Below are 21,100 nucleotides of genomic sequence, written 5' to 3' on the forward strand. Positions count from 1 at the left end.
AAGACACATTAGCTTGGACTCTTCGGTAGCCCATCTAAGGCTGTTTCCTATGTAACTCAGTGAGATGCACAGATGGAGCCCTGTTGGTGCCCAGACAGCATCAGGCAACCCAGTGCCCTGTGCAAGCCCATGGGTTGTTTCAAAAACAGCCACAAAAACTATTCGCTTAAGACACTGGTTTTTAGTTTCAGATGGTTTCTCTGTTTAACTCTTCTGGCCCTAATAAATTTCAGTGGCAGATGCAAGTCTTTGGGACGTGTTTTGAGCAAGAACAGTGAAACACTTCATTCTGCACATGGGAAAACAGATTGGTTTTAAGTTGACTGAAAGTAGTTGAGCAAAAGCTTCTTATCTTAATGCATTTTTTCAACACAATCTTCCTAGAGAAGACATATACGAATTGTTAGGAAAACAAAGTCCCCACAGAAGCTGTTCATTTTATTGTCATCCAACCTGCAGGTAAGCCTGCAGCATGGGTTCTTCACTCAGAAAGCCCGGCTTGGTTTTGTTTCTGTTATTTAGTTGCTGGCTGAAGACTTCTTCGAACCCTTCCCCTCCCTGCCCAGCAGCCTTTTACCACACAGACCCAAAAAACGATCCTGGAAAACACGCAGGATCAGCCAAAGCCCCGCTCCCAAGATGGCTGCCCGCTCCTGACAGGCCGCTTCCCTCACTCAAGATGGCGGTAAGGCTGAGCGGCCGAGGGGACGAAGTTGAAAGCCTCCATGTTGTTTTCGGGCAGGCGGGTAAGACCATTGCGCTGAGGTGCGGGGGAAAGGTGGTTTATCCCAGAGGCGGTGCGAGAGGAGCGGGGCAGCCGCAAACCCACGCGTGGGGCACGGTAGGGTAAGATTGCTACGAGGGAGTGCTGGGCCTCGGGCCGGGCTTGACGCCTCACGATGGAGCATGGAGGCGGCGAGGCCTGAGCGCTGAGGTGGGGCTGAGGGTGTCCCGAGGTGGCTCAGCCCCACGGCCTGGGTGGGTGGCCTCGATTTTCCACACATAAAGAGTGATTTGAATTCATTTGTGGCTGTGACAGGTTGTGCTGTGGGTGTTGTTGCTGTTCTGACAGCTCGCTAGACCCAGTGTGGGAATTTGTGTGAATAAACCTGATTTTCTAGGTGATTAATGCAGGTGAGTAACTCCTGCACTTATTTATGTGCTCTTAACGTTCTTTTTCACTTACAGTGGTTAATTATCTTCCTGTCATTCACATTATGTCGGCACAGTCACTCTCGAAATGCTATCTGACTTGACAGGGGGGAAAAAACAACAAGAAATCTACCTACCTTCATCTTACATGGGAAAGTTCTAGCCAAGGCATCCAGAAGTACAACTGTGCACCTCCCTGGGACGATAAGTTAGGGAATAAGTCCCTCTTTGCTTTCCTGATGAGAAATTTAGAGTTTAATTTAAAAGACTTTGGGAGACTTGAGCAACCAAAGATTATGTGTACTTAGCAAAAAAGAGAGCATTAAATAAATTGAGTAGCATGCTTATCTAAAACTGTGACATTAGACCTTTCTTGTATTTTTTCTCCCAGACAGATGGGGATACTGTTACTATCTTCACCTCAGATGGGCTGTACTGTATCACATCAGTTAAGGCTCTGGCCCATAAAAATCTCCAAGTAGAGGTGAACAGTGAAGGCCAAGAAGCAGTTCTGTTCTAGGAACATTTACTGTTGCTCTTACAGACACAGTTTTCCTGTTTTCATTTAACTAGAGAGATAGTGTTAAATGCATCGCTGTAGCATTAAAAAGAAGAGGGGCACAGAACAAAACATAAATCTCTCCTTGCAGATTAGAAGCCACTACTAGGCTTTGGTTTTGAAAACAGATGGACTTATTCCAGTAGTGTTTTCAGGTTCTGTAATTGAATAGAAATATGCTTTGGCTTTTGCTGTGGATCTTTTAGCCTAATGTTCTGGAAGTCTTGCATCCATCCAAATTCTTTGACTCCCTAGAAGTCAGTGTCTGAAGCTAGGAACTTGCTGCCAGATCTCTGAAGTAGCTGTAAGGTAAAGCACAATGATATTCATTAGGGCTGTTAGCTTCATGCTTCCTCATTTTTGCTACTGGTTTTGTGAGCCACAAGCAGTTTAGTGTTCTGCCACTCCGCAGGGTAAACGTTACGTATATAAGGCATATATAAGTCCTGCAGGAAAGAGAAGTGCCAGTTGTTCTGAGACTGGCTAAAGCAAAAGGGTTTGGGTAAGCTTGCTTTAATGATGTGGCTGGGAGCCGAAGTTAAGATTATGAACCCCAAGGTGTCTTGTGTTCATATGTGGAGGAACAAGATTAAGCCTTATACTAATTATTATGTCACCATTATTTTTTTCTATTTGATTGCTGGCTGTTGTTTCAAGCCAACATCATCATGCATAAAATGTGTCCTTCTCATCGATTAAATAAGGGAATGATTTACCACAGCTCTGTCACCCTTGTTCTTATTGCTTTGAGTGGGAATTCCTCATAATTTTTCTCTTGTCAATAAGCTTTAATGACATATAAAGGATAGGGAGGAAACAGCTTACTTAATCCACTGGGGATAAGAAACTGCTCTCTTACCCCACAAAGGAAAGCAACATACTTAAAAACTCTCTACTGACAAGTTTTCAGGACAAAAATAGTAAGAAGAAAACAACTTAGATACTGTTTCAACACCATTGCAACTGTGTTCTGATCCCCATCTCGTTAAAGTGAAATGAGAGGAAACAAATTATTCAACGCTACTTGAGAAAACTCAAGTTTCCTGTCCAAGAAGTAACAAAAAGCAGTCTCGTTTTCTTCTGAAGAAGCAAAAAAGGTGAGAATTGATTTATTTGTAGTTTTTTTTTTCAGTAGAAAGACACTTCAGTAAACAGTTCCCAGACTGATTTAATCTAGAACCAGATGAACTGACAAGATCATGTTGGAACAAAACTCTTTGTTTGGCTCTGTATCAGATATAAGTGTTAGCTGAGTTCACATGAGAGCATGTACTGAGAATTTATCTCAGATGGGGATCTTAAAAAGGAGGAGGAGAGAATTAGCACATGCTCTGCTCATTGATTTCCTTAAGCTCTACCGATCACTGAGCTTCTCAGCACTAGGTCAGCTCTGCTCAGATGTGAGGAGTGATGTGCTGGAAAACACTGAGAAGGGCAAGCAAGGGAACAGATTAGGTGGTAGCTGTTGTGAGTCTGTGGGCTAAGTATAGGCATTAGCCTCTGGATCTGTGTTTCTTCCCAGCTTGCAAGCATTCCCTGTGTCTTCTACAGGGTAAACGTTTAGTAGTAGCTGGGCTTTCAGCAGGTTGCAAAAATCATGATCAGCACAAGGTGCAAAACAATGCTGAATGCATTCACTAAGACTGTCATTGCTGGTCAGAATTCGTAAGGCAGAGAAAGTGTTAATTAGGTGTTTGGAGGAATCTGGATATAAGCAGTCCTTTTCTGAAAGAATTTAGTCAATGCTGTTTTGCACATCCCTCCGTAATTTCCAGTTTCAGTGGTCTCTTTCAACACCTGCCTTGCTTTTTCACTCATTCTTTTGGCTGCTTCTCCAAGTTGTTTGTCTTTTAATAGCTTGTTTGTTTGTTTTCTTTGAGTAAACACCTTTGAACTGGCAGACAAGGGAGGCAGGAGGTTCTGCACCAGCTGAGCAGGAAGGCTGAGATCCCAAGCAGTCCCACTGATATGGGGGGGATTACTCAACAAGAGCTCAGAAGAGTTTGATCCCGAATCCTCTCTCCTAACTGAGTACAGATATTGAGGCTTTGCATAACTCAAGTGTACAGACATTTAGTGTCTAGCAGAAATCTCCCTTGTTTCCTAAGAACGTTATAATACACTTTCCAGTGACTCTTAATGACACCTTTAGAAAACCAACTGAAACATGTAAAAAAAAAATAAAAATGTAAAGTTTTAAAAACGTTATTTGGGATGTCACAAGTTACAAGTCACGCCTTACAGATTAGAAGATGATTATCCTCTGTGGTTCCTGCTGCAGTAGCTTGTAACAGGAAGAGTATTCTCAAAGCTATCTCTTACTAAGCTTGCTATTCAAAGCTGTTCTCTCTAGGCTCTGTACTGTATTCAGCTTCCTAGTGCTGTATGTTGAAGACGCATTTGTCTTCTTAATCAGAAAGCTTATATCTGCCAGGAATGTATTTAATGTAATGTCAAACATAATTCAGATGAGGAGTGAAAGCAAGCACAGCAAGCCAACCCTAAGCAGAGCCTTTAAGCAATAGCAAGCTACTTTGTCTGTTTATTTTGGCCTAACATTCCTCCCTTGGTGACAGATCTGTTTCAAATGTGCTAAATAACAGGCATTTAGAAACTACGTTGTATCGGGAATATAAGCTTAGAATATTGGATTGTATCAGATCACGTATTTAGGATCATCTAAAGGCTGGTGTAGGGGTGTCAGCAGTGTTGCTGTGCTTTATGGGCAAGGGTAAATGAGACTTCTTGTTCCAGAGTTATAGGTGTCGTATATGGGTTGAGATAGGAAAGCCACAGTGCTCTCAGGCATGTGGTTTACTGTAATGATGCGTAGCATCTGTCCCTAGAGCTGATGGGAAAGTGCAAATTGTTCTTTGTGAAATCATCAAGATGTCAGAAAACTTCTGACCCCTCTGTTTGATGACTGAGAAGGAGCAAGCTGTTTGGAAACGTTTACCAAATAAAATACTACTGCTTTCTCGAGGGAAAAAGAAAAATATGTATTTCAAGATACATAATTTGTCCCTGTACATTTTCTGTATTTCTTTAGGCGCCTGAATACAATATAAGTTACTAATTCACACTTTTAACCACCAGGTCTGATTGTTTATGTGGAGGGGTGTGCGAAACAGAAACAAGAGTGATCAAGGTCCAGAGATTTTTGCCCTGCTTTGGACAAGGAGCTGCCTGTCACAGTGAGTAGAGTCCGGTGTGGCACTGCCAAAACATGGGCTTTGCTCTAACAGCAGCCTGGAAACAACTGGAAGTGACCTGCTATACTTTGGTTCCCCCATTGATACAACAGACATGGGGAAGGTTGCTTAGTTTTATTGTGAATTGCTGTGACTTCTGGTGTTGAAAAGGGCGGGTATGAAGTATCATGTTATTATGTTACTCACATTTTGTTACTGTTACCATCTACAGAATATTGGTTCCAAAGGATTATCCTAGAGTGTAATTCTAAATCTGTGGCCGCAATAAACCATAATCTATGTTTGCTGATGACAGTTGCATTGACAGAAGTAACCTTGAGGCCTTCAGTACATCTTGTAAATTGGGAATTGGGACACAGCTCTCCACTGAGCTTTTTATGTAAGTGACCAATATTGTATGTGTATGAAGAGGTAATTCATGGAAGAACGAGCATTCAAACATCTGTCTGTTTTTCTGGCAGGATGGAGAAGAAAATTCGAATGAAATCTAAGGTTGCGGCTCCTAATCTCCAGAGGGCACTGCATTCTCTGTACCAGTTTGGTCACCTCTGTGACGTGACAGTTCACACGCAACATCTAGGAATCCAGGAGGAATTTCTGGTTCATAAAGCTGTCTTGGCAGCTTCCAGCAACTACTTTAAGGGGCTTTTCCTGCATGATGAGATGCTGGACACCAAGAATTGCACAGTGACTCTGCAAGACATTTACACAGAAGAGTTCACCTCCTTTCTGGAATTCATCTATACTGCAGAAGTAGAGATTGAAGCAGGAAAACTACAACGAATGAAAGAAATAGCAGAAAGGCTTGAGTGCAAGGACTTGCTTGACATTTGTGAGGAAGTGAGAGCAGAGGGAAAGAAAGGTTTGGATTTGAGCCTCCATCTGAAAGGTCAGCTGTGTGAAAGTGGTGTGCCACAGTGGCCTTGCATCCAGCAAGAGGAAGACCGCAAACTGAGTAGCTGTTCCCAAGTGGTGGCAGTACCCATGCAGAGGAAACTCTGGGAGAGGCAGAAGTGTAACAAGTTGCTGGCTGGTTATGAACTCATTGAAGGCCAACCAGTAAATCTGGAGCAAGAAGGCACTGCTTTTCCACAGCAAAAATCTAGGACAGCAAAGCTACGCAAATGTGACAGAATGGATGACAGAGGCAGACTTAGCGTGGATGTCATTAGTCTGGAGCAGAGGAATACTCATTCTCCCATGAGTCAGACTGGGTCAGAGGAAGCCTGCGTAGTAATTAGGGATATGCTGTCTGAGCAGTGGGAAGATGGAAACAGTTTGATTTCCGATCTTAGCTGTAAAACCAAACGTAGGAGATCACTGCGGCGTGTGGCAAAAGTCTTGCCAGAGTTGGCATGCGAGAAGTGCAATGAATCATTCCACATAATCAAGAATTACCAGTTGCATATGGAGCTCAAGCATGGCATTAATCTGTCTGTCAAATACAGCTGCAACATGTGTGAGCAGCTCTTTTCCAGCCACCAGAACCTGAGGCAACATTGCCTCACTGTTCATAGTGCTGAACATGGCTTCTCTTGCATGTTTTGTGACAAGAGGTTTAAGCATCAGAAGGACAGAAATGACCATATCCAGAGGGTGCATGAGAAGCAGAGGGACCCGCAGGCATGCCCGTACTGCGACAAGGTCATCAGCTCCAAGTGTGGCCTGACAGTCCACATCCGAACACACACAGGAGAGAAACCTTATAAGTGCGAGAGCTGCCCTGCCAGCTTTGCTCACAGGTCTGCTTACAAGACTCATGTAAGGTACAGCATTCTGTGTTTGTGTGTGTGAGCTCTCACTTGTTTGTGAGCAGCAGGATAGAAGCATTTCTGAAGTCCTAAAAGCTTCACTTGGAGAATTCCTTGGACTTGATCTGACGGGTGTTGAAATCTGTACAGATTTTTTTCAGGTTACTTCATCAAGTTCTCAGTCTGGATTGAGGTTTCCCAAACTGGGAATTCAGGCAAGAATTTCCTGTTGAATCAAAGAGGTCTTGTGCAGAAGATTTTGATATTAAAATTGGAACCCCAAAAGAATGGCGTTTTAAAAATGCTGTTTAAAACGCATGTGAAAATATCTTTCCTCTTTCTTGAAATATACACCAGTGCTTTATTGATTCTTAATAATATATCTAATAAATGCTAATACTAATTATTCACTCCAAAATGAAGATTTAGAGTGCCAAATTATATAAAAATACCATCAAATCAATTAAAAATCTGGTGAAATGGAGACAGCAGGGAAAGGGCAATAGCTACACCAGGCAACTATAGGCATATAAAATGCTGGAAGTTGCTCACAGAATCATGGAATGACCTGGGTTGGAAGGGACCTCAAGGATCATGTAGTTCCAATCCCCCTGCCTGGCAGGGCCACCAAACTTCCACAGTTCCTAGATCAGGTTGCCCAGGGCCCTGTTCAACCTGGCCTTGAACACCTCCAAGGACGGGGCATCCACAACCTCCCTGGGCAGCCTGTTCCAGGACCTCACATATTGTTCTTCTGCACTTCTGCTCTGTGCTTTTCAGAGGACATCCGAGTTGGCACTGTGCTTTATATTTTGGATTATGTTTAATACTGTAATACAGATTGTGTGCATTAATCCCTGAGGAAAAAAAAATGTTATGTTTAAACATATTAGCATTTTAGACATAGGCTAGGAATAGTAGACTGTGGGCATGCGTTCTGCTAACTCGCCTTGAATCTGATTTCAGGGAAGCCATAGGGCCTGCTCTTCTCCAGGGCAGGAGGGCTGCTAGAATCTGGGCTTGTTATTTATTGATTTTTAATAATCACATGTCCATCAGGAGGACCTCGAGCTGTATTTGAGTAAGAAAATGCATCTGTTAATTCTCACGTTTCTGTGTTTGAAAGCCAAGTCCATAAGGGGCCTGTAAAAGCTATTCAGGGCATTCATGTACTCTGAGGTTCTCTCTGCTGTACTGATGTTATTTCTGGCAGATGTGTGTCTGATTTGCTTTTAAAACCTTTGCAGTTCATTTTCCACTCCCTGACTAGCGATAAGAAGAGTTAACCATTGCAACTGATGACTTGCAAGGGGCTCTGTTTTGTTTTTTCATATATTTAATCTGTATTTCTCTTGGTTTAAGGCCTTCATTTCTTACACTCTCCGCTGTGATCTTGGAAGAAAATATGCAGTCCATCTTTTGGTAACAGCCATGTGACAAATATGTATATCTCAGAGACTCTGTCCTTGATGCGCTCAGATGTTTTAGTTTTCTTTAACTCCCTGGTACAGCTCCATGCAGAATTTCCCTGTTTGGTTCTCTAATTGTGCTGTATGTTCTTTAAATGGTGTGAAGAACAGCTAAAAGGAAAACAGCTCCTCTAAGATAAACAAGCCTGAATTGAAACAATTGAACCTTATTATAGTTGTTCCATGTGTTTGTTTGTTTTAACAGAAAAATCCATGAATCTGGGCAAGAGAGGAAACTTATGCCAGTCTATTGGATGGTGGTTCCACCTACACACAGACCAAATGCAGCAAGCTGTGGCAAAGATAGTGATAGGGAGATATGGGATGGGATGTCAGAGGCTGAACTAGAAAAGGGTGCAATGCCCAAAGAGTCGGCAAGTTGTGAGGAAGACCCTGCAAGGCCACCTGTTACACAGGCAGATTGTAGTGAACTGCAAGAAGAGCAGAAGCAGAAATGTACAGAAGCTCAAAGAGGAAGGGAAACACTGAGTGAAGAAGGGAATGAAGCTGAAGGTGAGAGGAGTGTGAAGGGAGAGGAGGAGGGAGATTATGAAGCAGAGTATTTGGATGTTGAAGATATTAAAGATAATGATGAAGCCTGTACTGAGGAGGACGATGAGGATGATGAATGCTCCAATGAAAAATGTGCTGAAGAACATGAATCAGCTGAAGAATTGAAAATAAAGAAGGTAAATAAAAGTGGGGTGAATAAGAAATCTGCCTATGTAATAAGATGCAATAAGTGTAACGAGCAGTTTGTTTCCCGGAAGAAGTATGTGGATCACTGCAGAGATATCCATCAGTGCTTGCCTGGTAAAGTCTATCAGTGTGACATCTGCAGCAAGTCGTTTGCTAGTTACAACAGCTGGAAGGAGCACCGAGCATGCGTCCACACTGATGAAAGGCAGTTTGCCTGCAGCCTTTGCACTGCTACTTTTAAAAGAAAGAGAGATGTGAGGACACATTATGTGCGGAAGCACGAAGGTAGAGTCAAACGTCCCCTCTGCTCTGTCTGTGGGAAGATCCTCAGCTCCCGAACAGCACTAGTGTTTCACATGCGGACACATACAGGAGAGAAACCTTATGAATGTGGCATTTGTCATTCCAAATTTGCTCAGCCATCACAGCTTAAGATCCATACCAGGTCAGCCTATGGTACTGCTTCTCCCATTATTGCTTCCTGCATGCCCCCTTGTACTTCAGCACTTCTTTTTCCTCTCATCTCCCAGTTCTGAGTCATTCTCCCTTGGTGTCTTTATGACACGAGTGCTGGGATATGATATAATATCTGTGATTAATTCTTTTGTCTAAAGGTTTTGTTTGCAGCTGGTCATTGCATAAATTTTGGTCAGGATTTTGAAACAGGTGCTCTGTCTGAACTTAGAAGCAAAAGCTAGTCATTTGAAACAGAGCCTTCAGAATAAGATGGTGGCTCTCACTGGTGAGAAATAGGCTGAAAAACGAGCCAAGGACTTCAGAGATCAGGACAAAAAGACCTTCCTGTATGACTGAGCAAGTAATTTGGTGCAGGATTTCATTTCCTCTACACAGTACAAAAGCTGGACTTCTCATTTAGGCTCCCTCTGTAGTCAGCAGAGCTAGATGGATGAATTGCTCTCTGGTGGTATCTGTTAAACGCGTCCTCCCCAAGAGACAGTGAATCATGCCATGGAATGTCCTATCTTTCTCAACAAATAGTGAGCCTAGCAGATAGTTTGTAGTGCTTGAGGGCTAAACTAGGAGAGAGGAATCCTGTCCTTTGAGACTATAGACCCAGGTGATGGGGTCAGTAGATCTATTCTGTCTCCTGAGTGTTATTGCAATGATTTTAAAGATTTTGAGGTATGCTGGTTCTGAAGCAGTGAAACATCTGAAATGTCTGAATATCTGTGTCAGCTGAAACAGCAGAGCCTACGCTGTTTTGTCACAGTGATTTCTGGGATTTGTGTTGGGTAACTGTCTGTCTCATACGTGCAGTGTTTTTCCTGACGACTCAAGAACTAGGCATGATTTTTCAAGTCATGCTTTTTGGGTTGGAATAAGGAGAGATCAAATGTTGAGATCAAGTGTCAGGATCCCTGACTCAGAATTCTTTGATTTGAGCCAGTTTAAAGTCAGGTGTCTGGCGTGTGTTTGGACACAAAGCTTTCCTGACTTTTTTTTAGTGCCTTTTAGCTTTTGCAGGCCAGGGGATGTAGGGCTGAGGGGTTATGGAAGCTGCAAATGTGGCCTGCAGTGTCTCAAGATCTGCTGCTGGCACTGTGCTGAAGGCAGTCTGGATGTGCTCTACAGCAACATGCCATCTTTCCTGCTTCCTTCCTTCCAGTGCTACACTATGCACTATAACCTGTGGGGAAAAAAAACGGGGGGTGGGGAGGGGATTTTCTAGGGCCTTAGAGTGAGAAAAAGGTAAACCCTTAAATAGGAACACTTCAGTGTAGCACAAATAGTGTTAAATGCTCTATTTCTTGACTGAACAAATGTACTTTTTATGTATAGAAAATAATTTAAAATAGAGATATATATTCTCTTAAGTACAAGAGCTATTTTATTAATAGCCTTTTGTGTTTTGTTTCATCTAGATCCCATACAGGGGAAAAACCATACGTTTGTGAGGACTGTGGTGCTTGCTTTGCTGATAAAGGGAAACTCACTGGCCACAGAAGGACACACACAGGTAAGCTTTAAATACTTCTGTTCCTTCCATCACCTCCCATTGCTGCCTGATAAGAATTAGTGGGGATTTGGAAGTGAACACTTCCTTTTCTAACTCATAGAAGGGTACCAGGAGGGAACTACCAGGGACAGAGAGACACTTGAAAAGTAACTTTGAAGTACAAAACTGGATGTGTGGGGGTGGGACTGGAGTCTTGTGGAATGAAATTATGATAAAGGGTTAAGTGAGTGAGTAAGGTCACGTGTACAGAAGAATATACAGAGAACCAAGGGACAAAGACATGTAGAAATTGGATAAGCAAAAGATAAAAATGATGAAGCATGGTAGTTCCAGGGAAAAAACCAAACATTTGAGTGAGTGCCATCAGGAAGAGGGAACCCTGGGCAATCTAATCTAGTACTTGACCTAGTAGTTGGCAACTCTGCCTGTGGCAGGAGGGTTGGAACTTGGTGATCCTTGAGGTCCCTTCCAACCCAAGCCATTCTATGAGATAAACATGGAGGAAGGGATTCTTTCCCAGCTCAGAGCCAGGAAGGAGTTATGGGTAGGTGCAAGCTTCTGCAAGAATTCAGAGTGCCTTTTCCTTCTTACTCAGGTGAGCGTCTCTTTAAGTGTGATGTGTGTGGAAAACATTTTGCCACCAATGAATATTTAAAATGCCATAAACGATGCCACATGGGTGCTAAGCCGTACAAGTGCGAGGTTTGTGGGAAGACGTTTGGATTGAGAGCCTCACTAGCTCAGCACAGTAATGTCCACGCAGGTAATGAAACAAACAAATTGGGGCTGAGAAAATAAACTGCACTGGAAGTTGAGATCTGAAATACTTTATAGTTTGGATGGTGACATGTTATTCCAGAACCACTTTTATAAGCTCTTTGAGTTAGGTGGTGAGGAGACACAGGGCTTCTACTGATCCTGACTTGTTAAATGGGGCAAGGTACCATCTTATATCAAGTGACACTTGTCCAGAAGAGTGAGGTGTATTGTGTGCTGCTGGAGGACGTCGGAGTGACTGTTATTAGTGCTTCTATTCCCCTTGCAAGATCAGGGTCCTGTTCTTGGGCTTTCCATCACAACCAGGGGAGACTGAGAACATCTATCACCTAACCTTAGAAGCCAGGGCCCTAAGCACATTCCTCCTAGATACACAGCTTTATCCCGATGTTCATCTTTTCAAACTTCCATACGCTTTTTGTCTGCTGAAATCGGAGCCAAAAGAAACTGCCTTCAAAGTCACTGATTGCTGTTCTTTGCCATTTAGAGACCCGTCCGTATTTCTGTGAACAGTGTGGAAAAACATTCACCCAGCAGGGTGCTCTCCGTCGCCATCAGCGTATTCACACTGGGGAGAAGCCCTACAAGTGCAGAGCGTGTGAGAGAACCTTCACGGACATGTCCACCCTGCGGAGACACGTGTTGGTACGCCAACCCCTTGGAGCTTACAGACAGGAGGGAAAATGATTTCTATATTAATGTGGGCAGATGAGACACAAGAGGGAATGGTTTCAAACTAAAGGGGGAGATTTAGGTAGTAGGAAGCAGTGAGGCCCTGGCACAGACTGCCCAGATTAACTGTGGATGCCCCATCCTAGCTAAGTTTGAAGACGTCCTGGGCAACCTGATCTAGTGAGGGGCAACCAGCCCATGTTGGGGTGTTGGAACTAGACGGGCTTTGAGGTTCCTTCAACCCAAGTAATTCCAGGATTCTATGAACCCTCAAACCTTTGTGGGAGTCAGGCTGTGGTGGTGACTCTTAGCTACTGAGAGAAGTTTCACGGCTTACTGGAGGTTCACGCTGTTGCTTGAGTTCTGGTCTCTAATAACTGTGGAAGAATGAAGATTAAGATTAGGAGGTGGACATAGTGTGTACATGGCTTTTAAAAATCCATTTCTGCAGTGCACAGAATTTTCTCCTGTTTAGCAGCACAACAGCTCCCACTGCTGGCTGCCGAATCAATCAGCTCCCAAATAGCTGTATTGCCTTCAATAGGAAAACGTGATCTTAAGAGAGGTGAGGAAGGACAGTGGGTTATTTAATACGCTTATATTAAGTATCTTAATTATTTAAATAACAAAAAGGAGCAGTATTCTGTGTTATACTAACTACACTTTGCAGTGTTTTAAGCCTCTAGCGTGATGGTTTATAACATCTCCATGAATATAGTTTCACACATCTATACCTTCCTACCCTCAAATTATAATGTAAGGGAGAACATAAGGTGGTTCTTTTTCCAGTCACAAGGTTATAAGGTTAAAAGGTTGAATTTGGAAGCATTGAATTCACTGTTTGGCAGTGAGCGCTGCAAGGTCTCATGTCATTGCCCTCCCCTTTCTCTCTAGATCCATGACCGAAACGCTCACTGGAGGAGCTTCTTAATCGACCTTACAACCAAAAAAAACCACAACTGGTCCAAAATCGAGACATTCCCGGGATCCTGGATGGCAGAAGGCTCCAGGAATGTGCTCAGTTGACCGAGGTAAACTTGATAAACCTGAAAGCCTCGTTCTTAACCAAGTACAGCATGTGCCGCCCAGTGTTAGTAACCAATGCCTGTAACACAGAAGGCCGTGCGGGCAGGGGAGGCTTCATGCGGCCTAGTTATGACTGCATTACACGGTATGTTGTTAGGGCAGTGTGTACGGATGTCTATATGCGCAATATCCGTACTGTCTCTGTCACTGCGGGGTTCAATAAAGATTCGCTCTCAGGGGCGATGTGAACACATAAAGGACGAGCTCATTCATTACTATAAGCGCGGCCTAGCAACACAAGTCGCGTTGCGTGACGTCATTTCCGCTGCGACAGCGGCATGGGGCGGAGCTTGCTCTGCAGCGCTTCCGGCCGCCGCCCGCAGCCCGGGCCGTGAGGAGCGGCGGGGCCGGGCCGGGCCCGAGGCCTTGGGGCCGCATCGCGGTGCGGCTCAGGTGGGTGCCGGGCCTTCTGAGGGGCTCCGCGGGTGGGACGGCCCCGCAGCCGCCGCAGCGCTGCGTCACGGCTCCTCTTGGGGCGGGTGGACGGTGAGCTGGACAGGCCTGGGAGGCAGCGCGCTGTCCATGCTTATGAGAGAAGGTTTTGAGATGCAAAGGGTGTGCGTGCACAGTTGGGGACACAGCAGGAGTCAGTGCATTGAAGGGGAAGGCGTTGCTGGAAGTGCCTTAAAACCTCGAGGTTTTTTTCTTTCTTTGTTTTGAGAACTTTAGAGCGATGTAAAATATTAGTTGGAAGCAAGGCCTTACCTGAATGACTCTGGAAATGATGTAGGGCTACATGTAGGTGCTCAGATCTGAGAGGCAAAAAGCTTAGTTTTGTAGAATCATAGAATGCCCTGGGTTGCATAGGACCACAAGCAGGGGGTTTCAATCCCCCTGTTATATGCAGGGTCTCTGTCCACCAGCCCAGGCTGCCCAGAGCCACATCCAGCCTGGCCTTCAATGCCTGCAGGGATGGGGCATCCACAGCCTCCTTGGGCAACCTGTTCCAGTGCGTCACCACCCTCTGGGTGAACAACTTCCTTCTAATATCCAACTTCCTTTTGAACATGTGAATTTGAAAGTGTGCTCACTTCAGCTTCAGCACCTGAAGTGCTTAAATCTGACGTGAAGCACTCTTAGAAACCTGGATGTGGTTTTTGGCTGCTGCTGTCTTTGAGCTTTATCAGCTTTCGTGCTAACAGCAAACACTCCATGTTGTAAACAGCTTTTCTTTGCAGAGAGAAGAAAGATGGAAAGTAATGCGGTTTTACTGGAATCCAAGTCCTCTCCCATCAACCTGCTGAATGAAATGCACCAGCTGCGTCTCCTGGGCCACCTCTGTGATGTGACGGTCAGCGTGGAGTACCAGGGTGTCAGGGCAGAGTTCGTAGCACACAAGGCTGTATTGGCAGCAACGAGCAAATTTTTCAAGGAGGTCTTCCTTAATGAGAAGAGCATGGATGGCCCGAGAACCAACGTGTTCCTGAACGAGGTACAGGTTGCTGATTTTGCTTCCTTTCTTGAGTTTGTCTATACTGCGAAGGTAGAAGTGGAAGAAGACAGAGTGCAGCGTATGCTAGAAATAGCCGAAAAGCTGAAGTGTTTGGACCTCTCAGAAACCTGCTTCCAGTTAAAGAAGCAGATGCTTGAATCGGTGCTGCTGGAGCTGCAGAATTTCTCTGAATCACAGAACTCTGAGGAAGAGAGTGCAGCCCAGCCAAGCAGTTTGCTGGAGTCTAAAGCAGCTGCTGTAGCAGAACCCGAGCAGATGGGCTGTCCTCCAGATCCTGCAGGCTCCCCAGGTGGCAGGCCCAGAATCGGACTGTCTCTTGAGGTGCCAGCTACCAAACCCAAAGAGAAAGCAGACAAAAAGAAGGAAATGATGAAGCCTCCTTATGCCAAAATCAGAAGGGCGAGCGGGAGACTGGCTGGGAGGAAAGTATTTGTGGAAATCCCAAAGAAGAAATACACGAGGCGGCTGAGAGAGCAGCAAAAGAATGCAGAGGTTGCTGTCGAAGAGGGCAGTTACCTACAGGACCAGGACTTGTGTGATATAGAGAGGGAGGAGGAACAAGCAGAAGACAGCATCAAACCTGAAAGTGAAGAATGCGACGGCAACTTCGAAACGGAAGAAAACATGAAAAAATCCGAAGAGGACAAAAAGAAACGGGGCAGTAACTTCAAGTGCAGCACGTGCGAGAAGGAATTCCTGTATGAGAAAAGTTTCCTCAAGCACATAAAGCACAGCCACGGCATCGCAGCCGAAATCGTTTATCGGTGTGAAACCTGCAGTCAGACTTTTGCCAACCGGTGCAACCTAAAAAGCCACCAGCGCCATGTCCACAGCAGCGAGCGCCACTTCCCTTGTGAGCTCTGCGGTAAGAAGTTCAAGAGGAAGAAGGACGTCAAGAGGCACATTCTCCAGGTTCATGAGGGTGGTGGGGAGCGTCATCAGTGCCAGCAGTGTGGAAAGGGGTTGAGCTCCAAAACTGCCTTGAGGCTCCATGAAAGGACGCATACAGGCGACAAGCCTTATGGGTGCACAGAGTGTGAGGCTAAATTTTGTCAGCCTTCTGCACTTAAAACACACATGAGGTATGAACAGACTTAACTGGCCTTGTTAGATTCTGGGGGGAGAAGCTGAATCCCCTGGATCACACCTTGAGCCTTCCAGTGAAGTGGGGGTGTAAAAAGTGACTGACTGGAAAACTTCAGTATTTCTTTGTTTCGTGGCTTTTCTCCTGCTTTTCAGGTTAAGGGAGTTCTGTCATTTCCTTTCAGCCAAAGGAGAGGTGTGTGGGCTCAGGCTGCCAGCTGCTGAAGTGCACTGTTAACTTTGCTCATAGGAGTGTTATGAGAAAAGCAACCCCATGATGAGTTATTTGTTCATTTAGGGCTATCATTACTTTAGCTAATTGGATGCCTCTTTATATTTGGTAGCAAAATGTTATGCAGTAAGTATGAAAATAATCTAAAAAGACACAGCTGTGTATTAAATTGAAGAATGCCACATATTATGTGTGCTAAGCATAGCAAACAGCTGAAATTTACCCAGGAACAGGCCATGCCAGTGTCTGTAAGTGAGTGAGGCACTGAGGGCATCCAGAGCAGAATGGTGAAATAAGGTGTGGGCTCAAAGCTGGAGGTATAAATGCACAGTCTTGGAGGTTCAAAGGAGAGACTCTTTAGCAAGGCTCTTGGCTTTTAAGGGCTTTATCACTGCCTTCTGGGGGCAGTGGGTTTATTCCCAGTGGTAGGAAGCACACGCAGGAACAGAATTCTTCAGCCAGACTATCCCCGTGTGTCCTGTCCTAACCACAAGTAATTGCTTTCTGCTGCTCACAAACAGCACTTTGACACAAGCAGATTTTCTCCACCATGATCATTCAGTAAGCCTGCTGAATGCTAGAAACAGAGCACTGTCCTCATATGTGTATCATAACAGTCTGCAGTGAGAATTTTCCATCTTTTTGTGTATTTTTTACATCTAAGGCAGTGTTCAGCGCTACTCAGAAGACCTCTGAGGTGTGCACAGGGTGAAGATCTAAGCTCTAGGAAGCTGGTACAGGCAAGATTTGTTTGAGCTGCCCCTCCTGTACATGACCTCACAGGAGGTCACACTGCTGGCTTGAAGTGCCAGGAATTAAACTGCCCACACAGAAGTGGCATGTTATTGTTCTCCTTATTGCCACGTGTGTCTATTGTAGGTCATCCTTCCTGATGGCCCTGAAGGAGCAGTGTGTCAAGGAAGGCATCACTTGTGTTCTGTGTGGAATATTGCGTTGGTAGTGCCACTGATGGGAAGATGACCACTTCACTTTAGGTCACAGCCTGGTGACGTTCTTTCAGTCTCATATAAGGTTTCTACACTTGATTCAATTTCTAACTTGTAACATTTTATATTTTACCTTTGAACAAGTCGTCCTCTGAGCCCTGACCGTGCAGCAATAGAAAATGAGAGCAGCGTTACAATAAAGCACAGTTGAGCCCAGCTGAAGGTGTTTGCAAAAGACAGTGAAGTCTTGTGCAGGCATAGTCACTCTTCTCACAGTGAAGACAACTGCGGTGTGCTTCAAAGGAAAGTAATAACAAGACTTTGGTGTTTTAATGTTGCTTTCTCATTTCAGAATCCATACTGGTGAAAAGCCTTTTGTCTGTGATGAATGTGGTGTCAGGTTCACTCAGAATCACATGCTTATATATCACAAAAGATGTCACACAGGTAAGGCTTGCTTCTGCAGCGTGCTGCACCTAGGAGGCAGCCTGCTGTGAAACCAGGAGATCTTACCATCACTCTGAAGCCAACTGCCTTCTTGCAGTTCTTGATATTAGATTTTCTCATCCTGATATAGAACTTCTGTGAGAAAAGTTCTTACAGAAGGAAAGGCCATCAGTGGAAGGAGCTTATTAAGGAGCTCCCACCCGTTCAGTATCTGGCACCTAAATCATGGTTTGTGGCCTTGGGTGTTGGGCAATGTCCAGAGATCTGTCAGTCATCCATAAAGGCTCTGGCTAACTCCTTATAAAAAGGGGCTTTCTCAGAACTGTTAGTCCAAGGAATATTATGAAGCTGGCTTGGCACTTTAGTGTACTTCTAGATGGCTATGGTTGGCCTCACACTTAGCGTGGTCCATTCAGCTTTCCCTTTGGGGAAAGCCTTATGCAGAAATCCCTGATATCACCTTAGTCTGCACAGATCCTGCTGTGAGGTGGTTAATTTACACACAGTAACCTTCTCTCTGTATAGTAGTGTTCCCAGATGCTACGTTGGCTTAATTCTCTTCATCGTTGCTGCAGGGGAAAGACCTTTTATGTGTGAAACGTGTGGGAAGAGCTTTGCCTCTAAGGAGTACCTGAAGCACCACAACAGAATCCATACGGGATCCAAGCCTTTTAAATGTGAAGTTTGCTTCAGAACGTTTGCACAGAGGAATTCACTTTACCAGCATATAAAAATTCACACAGGTGGGAGGTTCTCTTTTTTTGTTGCTGCTTGAAACAAACCATTATGATTTAAAGTCTTTGTTCTCCCAGTGCTTAGTTCAGACAGGATGTTTCTCATTTCTTGGTTTTTCCATTACTTGAACTTCTGCCCTCCAAACCAGTTCTGATTCTCAATGTAGTCTGTTTTTTAACAAGGCACTGCAGAGAGCCAATCCCTTTTTGTCTGCTTGCCCAGCTTTCACTTTTGCCATCTTTTCTACTTGGATTTTGCCCTGATACCATGGGATGCAATTTGTTCATGTTACTTTGATCCTATAGTAAATACCACATGGTGTATATATGGACATTTTCCTGTTCTGGAATATCATCTCTTTTTCTGTGATGAAGAACAGGGGCTAATGGAGGTTACTCAGTGAGTAACACACCATGTGCTGTGCTTTCAGGTGAACGGCCCTACTGCTGTGACCAGTGTGGGAAGCAGTTCACGCAGCTCAACGCGCTGCAGCGTCACCATCGCATACACACTGGGGAGAAGCCATTCATGTGCAATGCCTGCGGACGGACCTTCACCGACAAGTCCACCCTGCGGCGGCACACCTCGGTGAGACCCTGCTGCCTCCTTTTGTGGCCACATAGTGATGTGGCAGTTTTGCTCTGCCTGGAGGGGGCTTCTTTCCACGCCTTCAACCTTCTGAGTTGATTGGTTGGTTTGTTTTTCCAGATCCATGATAAAAACACACCGTGGAAGTCCTTCCTTGTCATCGTTGAAGGAGCGTCTAAGAATGATGAGGCTCACAAAACAGAGCTCCCAGATGAAGAATACGATGTGTTACCTAAAATGCCCGACAAGCTGCTGTCTTTCTCTGAAAACGGCCACTATCAGAGCTTCACTGCTGTCCCAGGGGGTGTGACTGCACTGCATGACAGCAGTTCTGCAACGGGGACAGACTGTAAGTCAGATGGGACTCCAGAACCCCAGGGAGCCCTTATAGCTACCGCTCTCAGTGAGCTGACAGTACTGCAATCACAGACAGACTCTATTCAGCCACAGCTTCACGCTTTGGTGAATATGGAGTAATTTGGTGTTACAAATCCAGTTCAAGCTGCACGATTTTTATAGTCATTTGACTTTGCCAGTGACCTGCTGAGGGAACAAGGAGAAGCTATGAAAAGGAAGCAGAAGTAGACGTGAATGACGTGTCTGGATGACCAGAATTTCTTCCAAAATGTAATTATCCACATGCAGTGTGGAGCTGTAGCTCCATCTCCTGAAGGCAGGGGAGAGTAATACCAAATCCAGTTTGATTTCATCAGCTGAAGAAAGGTTGTTCCCTGCAGATAAAAGGTTGGAGGTGGGTGCAGTTGAGCAGAAGTACCTGCATTCAGCTAGACTACAAAGAAAGTGCACGTTTGATATGATAACACCTGTACAATCGAGAGAAACTGTGCTGTGTTTCTCAGCCCACTGGTTTAGTTAAACAAATCAGCATTTTCTCATGTGGAAATCCTCTGTATAAGTTAAGTTTCACTGATTTGCATTTCAGGAAATGGTGGTTAAGTCTCTGCTTTTGCCAAATAGTCGAGCAGTAAACCAGCTCCCTCTCTGGGAATAGGAGGGGGGGGAACAAGCTCTGGAAAGAGCTGGAGTTTCATTCCAGGAATTGTGACTCTCTGGTTGCTGCATAGGCAAGTGGAAGCCAAGTGCTGTGTCTGTGCAGGTGGGGGTGCTGTTGTTACTTTCCTGTATATCTTGGTGCAGTTTGGATGCTTGTACTCAGTCAGCCTTTACATAAGCTGGAGCAGTTGAAGGATATAACCTGGTAATGAATAGAACAGAAAGCCTACTGACACTTCCCTGCTGAATTGCAGCTAAGCACTTTTATGCTGGTCCAGATAGGTCAGCAGTGTTCTTTTTCTTCACCATCGCTTAAGCATTGCTGTTCTACAGGCCTCCTTTTAAATTAAGACTTACAGGGAGCAAATCCTGTTGTTCTTTTCCATCATGGCCAGTAGCTGGTAAAGTCTGAGAGTCACTGCCCAGGGTGAGCACACTCTGTGTTTTCTTCACTTGGGCATCTTTGCTAACACAGGAGCTGAACTTAAATGAAAACGTTACTTTGTTTAGCTTCAGATTCACCTCCTTGGAGTAACTGGGGAGAGGAGTAGGGTGCTGTCATTGGGCAGGGACAGAAGCTTTGAAATAGCTGCCAAGTGACAACTCTGACTGGGATGACTCTGGTTCTGGGAAGCAGCAATGAATCAAAAGCAATTTGCCTGCATCATTAACCTTAGGACCAGCTTCCCAGTGTCAATGTGTTAAAAACCCGGAGCTAATCTAATTCACTTCCCTGTTTTGCTTTTCCATTTCCCTTTATTTTAATATAAATATAGTATTTCCACAGAAGCTTTCTCAGCTGAAGCTGTGAGAAAAACTGAAAGATTGCATTAGCGCAAAGGTAAGCACAATCAAGCCTGGTTAGGGCTTATTCTAAGGCTTAGGGGTTGGCAAAGCAATAAAGATATCCAGACTGTGGCACAGAGCTATTTTTGAACCTTAAAGGGATGCCTGATGTGTTTCCATAGAATCATAACTTAATCTAGAGAAAGGGATTTTCTTTTTTTTTCTAAGAGAACATTCCAAGAGGTTATATTTGAAATATTTATTCAAGCATGACGTCCTGTTGAAACTCAGTATTCCCAGTGACCAATGTAAAGAGTTTGTAGATACACATAAGTTAATCTGAGCGTTAGTACCTGTAGCCAGGGAAGCTTTTGTACTCCATGAATGGACAGATGTAAGTTAATGCGTATGAACCATTCTTATTAAAAGACTGAAAATATGAAGATGGACCTTCCCCTGC

General features: G+C 44.5%; 2 protein-coding genes across 9 annotated transcripts; both read left to right on the top strand.

Annotated features, from left to right (window-relative positions):
* The first annotated feature begins 729 nt into the window (after positions 1 to 729).
* On the top strand, positions 730 to 13,552 carry LOC107310716 (uncharacterized). The gene is given in 11 exon segments (XM_085542526.1): positions 730 to 841; positions 1,040 to 1,134; positions 2,703 to 2,808; positions 4,808 to 4,905; positions 5,385 to 6,689; positions 8,349 to 9,287; positions 10,726 to 10,820; positions 11,416 to 11,583; positions 12,085 to 12,242; positions 13,164 to 13,258; positions 13,260 to 13,552. Coding segments are annotated over 8 exon segments (2,967 nt in total). The 5' UTR covers positions 730 to 841; positions 1,040 to 1,134; positions 2,703 to 2,808; positions 4,808 to 4,819; the 3' UTR covers positions 13,381 to 13,552.
* On the top strand, positions 13,172 to 21,083 carry GZF1 (GDNF inducible zinc finger protein 1). 8 transcript variants are annotated; one of them, XM_032443880.2, is made up of 6 exons: positions 13,172 to 13,300; positions 14,521 to 15,890; positions 17,423 to 17,517; positions 18,093 to 18,260; positions 18,683 to 18,840; positions 18,961 to 21,083. In XM_032443880.2, the coding sequence occupies exons 2-6, from the start codon at positions 14,545 to 14,547 to the stop codon at positions 19,315 to 19,317; spliced, it is 2,124 nt and encodes a 707-aa protein (XP_032299771.1). In that variant the 5' UTR covers positions 13,172 to 13,300; positions 14,521 to 14,544; the 3' UTR covers positions 19,318 to 21,083. The 8 variants fall into 8 exon arrangements, 5 of the variants coding, with proteins under 5 accessions (XP_032299771.1, XP_032299770.1, XP_032299772.1 ...); XR_014944362.1 differs by lacking the exon at positions 13,172 to 13,300 and adding an exon at positions 13,636 to 13,748 and having other exon boundaries at positions 14,521 to 15,720; XR_014944361.1 differs by lacking the exon at positions 13,172 to 13,300 and adding an exon at positions 13,636 to 13,748 and having other exon boundaries at positions 14,521 to 15,673.
* Positions 21,084 to 21,100: the final 17 nt, after the last annotated feature.

Source organism: Coturnix japonica, chromosome 3 (assembly GCF_054131305.1).
Source record: "Coturnix japonica strain WE chromosome 3, WE-NBRP24, whole genome shotgun sequence".
Classification (NCBI taxonomy): domain Eukaryota; kingdom Metazoa; phylum Chordata; class Aves; order Galliformes; family Phasianidae; genus Coturnix; species Coturnix japonica.